This window comes from Nematolebias whitei, chromosome 22 (assembly GCF_014905685.2).
Source record: "Nematolebias whitei isolate Nwh7 chromosome 22, NemWhi1, whole genome shotgun sequence".
Lineage (NCBI taxonomy): Eukaryota > Metazoa > Chordata > Actinopteri > Cyprinodontiformes > Rivulidae > Nematolebias > Nematolebias whitei.
In genome coordinates this window covers 5,671,795-5,680,229 of record NC_056519.1, presented here as the reverse complement: position 1 = coordinate 5,680,229, position 8,435 = coordinate 5,671,795, and the positions used below count along the sequence as shown (strand labels likewise).

At 38.0% G+C, this 8,435-nt stretch overlaps 1 protein-coding gene across 1 annotated transcript in view; it reads right to left on the bottom strand.

The window, feature by feature from the left end:
* tbc1d22a (TBC1 domain family, member 22a) overlaps nucleotides 1–7,319 on the bottom strand; it is a 181,191-nt gene extending 173,872 nt beyond the window's left edge. The window contains exons 1-4 of the mRNA XM_037696145.1: nucleotides 7,114–7,319; nucleotides 6,626–6,682; nucleotides 1,945–2,125; nucleotides 1,372–1,621 (exon numbers count right to left, since the gene is read on the bottom strand). Of these exons, the coding sequence (XP_037552073.1) occupies nucleotides 1,372–1,621; nucleotides 1,945–2,125; nucleotides 6,626–6,682; nucleotides 7,114–7,175 (550 nt within the window). The 5' untranslated portion in view covers nucleotides 7,176–7,319. The remainder of the gene's footprint in view (nucleotides 1–1,371; nucleotides 1,622–1,944; nucleotides 2,126–6,625; nucleotides 6,683–7,113) is intronic.
* Between the last annotated feature and the right edge of the window lie 1,116 nt (nucleotides 7,320–8,435).

Genomic DNA, 8,435 nt, shown 5'->3' with positions numbered 1-8,435 from the left:
CATCCATCCATCATCATCCATCCATCCTCCATCCATCCTCCATCCATCATCCATCCATCATCCATCCATCAATCATCCATCCATCCTCCATCACCCATTAATCATCCATCCATTAATCATCCATCATCCATCCTAAATTATCCATTCATCATCGTCTATCAATCATGCATCCATCATCCATCCATCAATTATTCATCATCCATCAATAATCCATCATTCATTCATTCATTCTCCATTATCCATCGATCATCCATCCATCAATCATCCAGTTATCAATCATCCATCATCCATCCATCAATCATCCAGTTATCAATCATCCATCATCCATCCATCCATCCATGCCCTGAAGTGGCATCAGCATCAGAAAAACCCACATCAGTCCATCTCAAATTAAATCACACTGAACTGAACCAAAACTTCAGGTCAGTTTGTACCTCCACCAAACCGTACCTTTGCAGCTTTGGTCACTTCATACCTGTGTTTTTGGTTAATAAAAGAACTGGGTCTTCTCCTGCTTAGAAAGCGGTTTGAACACCCGGTGATTTATTCTACTGATGAACACAGTTGAATGGAAGTTCAGCAGATTTGAAAGTTTTTGTCGTCAACGTGATCATCAAAGGTTAGTTCAGAGCGTTTGGATACTTTGTCAGTTTTTGGACCAACATGCAGTGTTTCCCCTAGTTGCCTTGGCAGGGCGCTCATATCTTCTGCCTTTTTTTTTTTGGGGGGTGGGGGGTGGGGGGAGACGAAGACATGTCTGTGTTGCCTGTCAGTACCAACAGTTTTCGAGCGGGGGTAGACGGCTTCCCTCGCGTGAGGGAAACCAAGTGCTGTAGCTTTTTAGCTAGTGCGTCTGCATTGCGTGCTGCTAGCTTAGCGCTACGTCAGTGCCGGCAGTTGACAGGACAGGGCACCCTGCTTGTACAATGTTAAGAGAAACACAGATTATGTTATCAAATAATATTGTTCTTTTCACTCATTGTTAGAGTTGAGGATGTCTGCGATGTATAAAAAAAACAAAACATTTTTTACTGTAAAAAGGTTAAAAGAGTAACTGAAGCCCACGTTGCTCTGCTGCTTACAACATGCTGGTTAACTAACGTTTACAGATGCTTTAAATTAGAAGCTGGAGTCAGTTTGTAGGATGCAGTTAACCCTTTTTGTTGTGACGGATGTTGGAGCCATCGTGTGTGTAAATCTATCAAACCCAACAAACGAGGAAGCTGCCAGTTTGTTTTTCCAGTTATATTTGTGCAGCCGAAGGCAGAGAATCTCATTTATGTTTAGTTGCGTTTTATTTTCTTAAACAGATGTTCAAAACTTGTTTAAAAAGCCAAAACGTTCTTGAGGCGTGTTCTATACTTCACTAACCTCTGGGTGAACCGATGGGAGCTTCGCTGTGAGACTTCACCAGGCGGCTGTCGGCGTACGTGCTGCTCTGGGAGGCGAACGATGCGTCTGGGCTTATTGCATCCCCTTCCTCCACTCTGGTATCGTCATCTTCCTCATCTTCGTCCTCCTCCTCTGCCCCGTCCTCTTGTGTATCCTCCTCTTTATGACCCAAGTCTGCTGTGTCATCTTGCCTCTGCCTCTCCTGCTGTTTGCTGTGGTTCTCAATCACCTGTTTAATTCACAGAAAATCAAAGTGACGTTTTGGCTTCGTACAAAACAGCAGGGAGAAGTAAAACTCCAGAAGAAACTTCACCAACATCTGAAAGACTTTGCAGCACAGTGCTACTTCACTTGAACTTTAACACATCCTTCAGCAGTATTTTTAGTATTTAATATTCATCTAAATCGATGCGAACCCTCTACAGACGTTTTATGAGAATTAAACAATCTTTGCAAAAGAAAACTTTTATTATTGTTGTGGTTAAAGTGATCAGAACTGACAAAAACTCCTGAAAAGAAGATTTATAGCATGTCATTCCATCCAGCATTAACCTTATTTGCCGTCTCCATGACAACCTCAATATTAAGGTTCTGTGCAGCCATGGCCAGCAGCTCGTCGTCGTCGTCCCCGACATCCCAGGCGTCGCTCGTGATGCTCTCAAACTCCTGGAAGGTGGTGGCTTTCTTGGGTTTGCCCGGTGTGGCCGGAGGCTTGTTGCCTGCTTTCATTAGACTGAAGCACAGACGGAGACGAGTCGGGAGCGCAGGGAGGACGGGGATTGGAGGGGTTGGATAAAAAGGGAATAAAATGAGAAGCCAAAAAAAAATAATGAATAAAAACAACGACAATAAAAAGATTAGGTTGGTGTCTGAAGTAAATCGTGCCACTCTTGTTGACGTTGATTAGAAAATACAAAAAAAGTGAGCATCATCTTAGTAATTTGAGAATAATATAATTAGAGAATGTTTCTGAAGCGGCTTCTCTGAAGACTTGATTACAAGTAGAGCCCTTTGGGTTTAAAGGCTTTATAAGTTAAGAAAAAATAGAGTGACAAAATATCAGAAGAATGGATGATAAAGAAAACAAACTAATAAAATTCAAGGATAGACCAATGAATAGAATGAATAAAAACAAATTGAGAACAAACAACAGAAAGACTAAAAAACTGAAAATCACAATGAATGACCAATAAAATAAATAGAACAAACTAGAATAAAATGAACAGTGGAACAAAAAACAAGCGACAGAACAATGAAAGCAAATACACACAAAAAAAAAAAAAACTACAGAAGTCCCTCGCTACTTCGTGGTTTGACTTTCATGGTCTCGCTCTTTCACCATTTTCCAACGATTGTCAACTTTAATTTTACTCATGCGATTGTGTCGGTACGAGATAAAAAGTTTATGAAAAACATACTTCGGACAGGCACTGCCGTTTTGTAGTTTTCTTTTAATAAGCCTACATTGTAAGGCCAGTCAAAACAACTACACTACCCAGAATTCAACAGTGCTTCCAAACGCTGCTTTCTGCCAAAATAGAGGGAAAGTTTTGATCTGAACCAAACCGGACTAAAAAGTTGGGTCCTTATTCATAGTGACTTCAGCTCTCAGAGGACGCACAGAGCCAGACCAAGACTTGTGAGTCCTCGTAACATTTTGCAGTACTGTACAGTACATTTATGTATATTGTTGAAATTGTGTAGGTTTAAGAGTTTAGAACATCGCAAGTGGGCGATGAAAACTAAAATAAATATAGTGTTCCTACTTCATGGCTTTTCATCTATCGCAGGGGGTGTGGATGCAACACCTGTGATAGTCGAGGGACGAGTGTAGAACAAACGACAGAATCCTATGAAGAATTTTTTTTTTTTTTTAAATACTATTTATTTATTTATTTATTAACCTTTACTGACAAGGTAAACCCCACTGAGATCACATCTTTTTCAAGGGAGGCCTGGACCTGACGGCAGTCTAAACACGAATGTTTTGGACTGTAGGAGGAAACCCACGCAAACACAATAAGAACTTTTAAACTCCACACAGAACGGGTCCAAACTGGGGGTTGAACCCAGGACCTTGTTGCTGTGAGGCACCAGTGCGACCCACTTCATGCTGTTTTTAGTTTCCCTTTGACAAACATCACAGTTCCATCAGTTTTCATGGAGATATTTCTGTCCTAATAAAGGAATTTATAGTTACAGTTTTAACTCGTGTTCAGACTCTTCTACTGTCGTTAATCCTCGTTTTATAAAACTGAACCTGCAGTTTTTACAGTGCTGCAGATTTTGGGGGGATCCATTCACTGTTGTTGAACTCTTAACTTTCATATCCTCAAAAAACTGCATGACTTCTACAATGTGCAGGTTTAGTGGAATCACTTCTTGTCGTTGCGCAACACAAGTCTCTACCCACACGATCAAACTTTTATTTACTTTAAATGTTTGTTTCCTCCAATAATTTCCAGAATAAAATTGAACTAAAAAGCTGGAGCTGAATCCAGAGAAACATCTGGTTCATACGATTTCTTCTGGTTGATTTTTTTTTTTGTGTGTCAGCTAAACGTTGCAGCAGCTCTTTAGATGCAACTCCAAGTTGTCTTTTATTTTGACTGTTAGAATATTTACTATTATACATAAATATTTTACAGTTTGCCTGTTGTGCATGACCTAATTGCTAAAATTCTGAGACAAAAATTAAACAAACTGCATTTGAAACAATTAGTTTGATTTTTATGGTCTACAAATTAAAAGCAAAGCAGAAACAATCAATGATAATTGAATTTGTCTGAGCTAAACTATTCATTTATTTGCGCCTAACATAAAAACACAAACTATAAGCACATCCTCCGAGGGACAGTCAGAAACACCGAGTACCGCAAGGTTCAACTGAACTAAATTACTTTTTGTGCGAAAAAGGGCACAATTATTGGAAAAAGACAGGATTGATTAAAAAGGTAATTCAAATAAATTCAATGTTTTAAAAAGGGAACAGAGAAGTGAAAAATCTTTTTTCACTAAAAAAGATCATAACAATGAGACACAGCCTTATTAGCTTACTGTCATCTCAATTTGGGAAAAAAAAAATATATATATATATATATATATATATATATATATATATATATTTTTATATATAAAGCTTTTATTCATTCATTCAACCTTTATTTAGACAGGTAAATCCCATTGAGCCTCGAGGACTCATTTACAAGAGAGACCTGATTTCAACAAAGAAAGATGATGATTTATAGTTATTGCTTTCCACCAAGGGCCAAATCATTTTGCTCACCTCTGTGTGTTTTGTTGTCTATTAGAAAGAGTTTCATGAACAGTGGAATGACTTTAACTCATAACATTTGCTTTCCATTGAACATACAAAAAAACTCATTACTGGCTGCTGACCAGCGTTTAACAAACATGTTAACTTTTCATTAGGGATGCACAATTTTGAATTTTTGGCTGATATCCAATATGTTAAAACTTATTTGGCTGATAACCGATACCAGTACCGATATTTTTCCCTAGACCTACTTACATAGAATACATGGTTTTCTCTGCTGTGGAATTAAAATACTACATTATTCTGCATGTTCTTTGTCAATTTGTTCTGCTACCAAATGCAGATGCCAAAAAGGGAGCTGGAAATTATGCAACACTATATAAATATATAAATTGTTTTTAAAACCAGTGCCTTTTATATGGTTGAGTTATTTTAATGGAAAGGCCGATGTCCAATATTTAACTTTATTGCTAATATCGGCCAATACCGATACCATGCCTTACCTTTGGAATCCACATGATTCAACATGGCTCCAAAAACTAATTAACGTTAGTAAACGAAACAGCTAAAACTCGGTCAATTTCACAGATGATTAGCTACAATTTGGTATGGTATTAAGTGAAAATCATCCTCAATAGATATTTCAAATGCTAAAACTTTATGAAAGACTTTGCAATTCAGCATGAGATCATATGGAACAATGTTCACAACATTGGACCAAAAAGGCTCAAACGCTCATTTCTCATTATAAAATTAATTGAAGTTAAAACTCTACATCAACATAAAATGCAGCGTTTTAACATTTTGAGCTAGATATAAATTTGGGCATTTTAAAATGTACTTGGATATTTTCTTTGCATCCTTCAAACCGGATATTCTGGTAGTCAGTTCCTTTGATCCTATAGAACAAGGAGGGCCACTCAGCATAAACAAAAGATGGCAAGAATTAAACTGCCAGACAAGAAAGGTGACGTTTCAATCAAACTCTCTGCAAGCCCGTCCACACCCCAGCCCAAGATGTTACAGTGTTTGTTCTGAGACACTGTTGAGCAGTAAAACAAGGCCATCCACATTCCTGACTGGGACACTGCACCAATTATAGTAACTCTTTCAGACATGAGATGTGTAACAATTAAAGTTTCATCAAACTGTTAAACATTCAGCTGCTTTGACGAGGATCAATCTTGTTGTGGTGTACTTATAAGTAATAGATTTAAAAAACAAACAAGTGGCAGATGTTTAATCTTAAGCTTAAACACTTATTTGTTTCTGACACTAGAAAAATGACAAGCTGATAATGATAAGTAAAAAAAACTAAGAAGAAAAGGTCAGGAAGTAGCATAATGTATAAATTACCAAGGTATGTCAAAATCTTTAACGGCTGAACTAACAAATCAGCCACCTGAGGCTTTGCATGCATAAAATGTAACGGGAAACTACAAAGAGAACGATTTTAGCAGGTTTTATTTATTTCATGGAAACCTTTGTGTGACATAATATGGTTAAAGACTTTGCGTAATCTTTAAGATAAATGTTCATCAACTAAATACATCTCAGGGTAGTCATGATGCTTCAATTACGAGAAAGTAGTCAGAATGGAAAACCATAACAGGAGCATTTTTATGCATGAATATTTAAATTGTGACCTAACTTATAAAATCCCAGGACCTTAGAGGTTATTGTATGTTCCGGGTCATCCAGGTAAATCATTTCTGTACAATTTATCATGGGAATAGTCCCTGAAGCAAAAACAAATCTAGTTGCCTTTTATTCCAGCACACAAGAGTTCAGATGATTCATACATATCACAAACTGGACAAATAAGTTTCCGACAGCCAGTTTAAATCTGGGATTAATCGCAAATATGATTCAGCCAAAGTGTGTAAAGCCCAGTTGCTCAGCTGTCGCACTCCAACCACATTACACGTCATGTCTAAAGAAATGCATTTAACTTACTTTGAATGAAGCAGGGGGTCAAAGGGTGGATGCTGTGCACCGTAAACATGCTGAATGCTGAGAAAGAGAGGAGAGCAGAAAAAGGAACTGAATGAACATCTGTGCTTTGCTTCCATTTTAGCCTAAACTTATTCAGAAAACCTCTTCCAAAATGCAAGGCTACAACTCATGCAGACAAAATGAATGCATCAGCTTTGATTATCGGTTTTCTTGCAGCATTGGTTTCAACTTTGACGGTAATGGGAGAAATGCTCAACAGCTAGCAACAGAAGTTAGCAGTGTAGCTCTTTACTAGCTTGCTGCAGCTAACTGTGTCGTCCGAACCTATTCACCACAAACAACACGGCGTTAGATTACTTGAAAAAATCTTGCAATCCGATAAAGCTTTGAAACATAATAGCTGTAACGTTTAAAGCTTGACAGCTCGGCGTCAAGTGACAGAAGCTAGCTAAGCTAAGATAGCCAACAGAAGGGAACACGTCACTTGCCTGCCAGGAACCTTCGCTGCGTTTCTTTTCCAGAACTGTTTTTTGTTCCCGTCGCTCGACATTTTGCCCCCCGAAGTCCAGTAAGTCCCAGCCTCGAACACCCCGGTGCTGTCGTCGTCTCCAAAGCGTTTAATTTCTCTTTATTTACACCTGGTCTGCTCCTTCAAAACTCAAAAAGCTGCCATGTTGATACTTCCTAATCGGCGAGTAAGTGCGCTTGTGATTGGCTGGAGCCGCACTCTCTCGCTGAGAGCCAATCACAAGTGAGCATTGCACGTCGGCAGTTTGAGAGGCTAGTGACGTCATGCCGCACGTATTTTATTTTTCCTGTTTACTGAAGACCACCAGCATCAGGACCACAAAAAGGAACTTTACCATCTAATGACTATTTCAGTGTGCTTTTTTATTTTTATTTTTATATATTTTCACTTGTCTACAGAAAGTTTATAAAATATACACTGATTCAAGTTTCAAAGGCTGTAGTTTGCATAGAATTTACATTAATGTGCATACATTTTAAACCAGAATTAATTTCTTAACTTTTTGTGCTTCCAAGAAACAACTTTGTATTTTAATATGTTAAAGCACTCTCAATCAGCAGTTCACAATACTTACTTTTTTCTTTAATCTAGTCTATTGAATCCTTGATCATGACAGCCAAAAGAAGTGTCCCAAATAGAAATGTGTCATCACAGTGGATAAACACAATCTAAAAGTCTTTATTTTAAGGAATGGGGGAAGGCGTATAATAAAAACTTGAAACAGGACCTGAATTGAGTGAAAAGCAGTTAAAGTCTGAAGAAAAACTTGGAAAGTCCTTCAGAAAACTTCAAGAACTTTTGATGCAGACCACCTTAAAAGACTGTAAGACAATCTAAGATCATGATCTGATGAGAAATGTGTTGTAGCTGTTTTGGTTAAACCTTAAACATAATGCTGTGTGAGTTATCAGAGTCAGAGATTCTTTATTGTCGTTCGCACCACATGTGGTACATGTGGTGGAGCAAAATTATGTACACAGGGTCCCAAGTTACATCCAACAATAAAATGTATAAGAAAAACAGTAATAACATCTAAGATATGAACTAAGAAAAACATCAACTAAATATACACTAAGCACTCATAACATAAAACATTGAACATCAGCGCAAACATGAACATGAGTCTGAGTGAGCAGATGAGCACACATGAACACAGCAACATGAAACAGATCAGCAGCAACATGAAACAGATCAGCAGCAACATGATGTGATTCTTCACAGTGATTATCCTGGTTAGAGATTCATGAGTCTAACAGCCTCAGGGTAGAAGCTGTTCCTCAG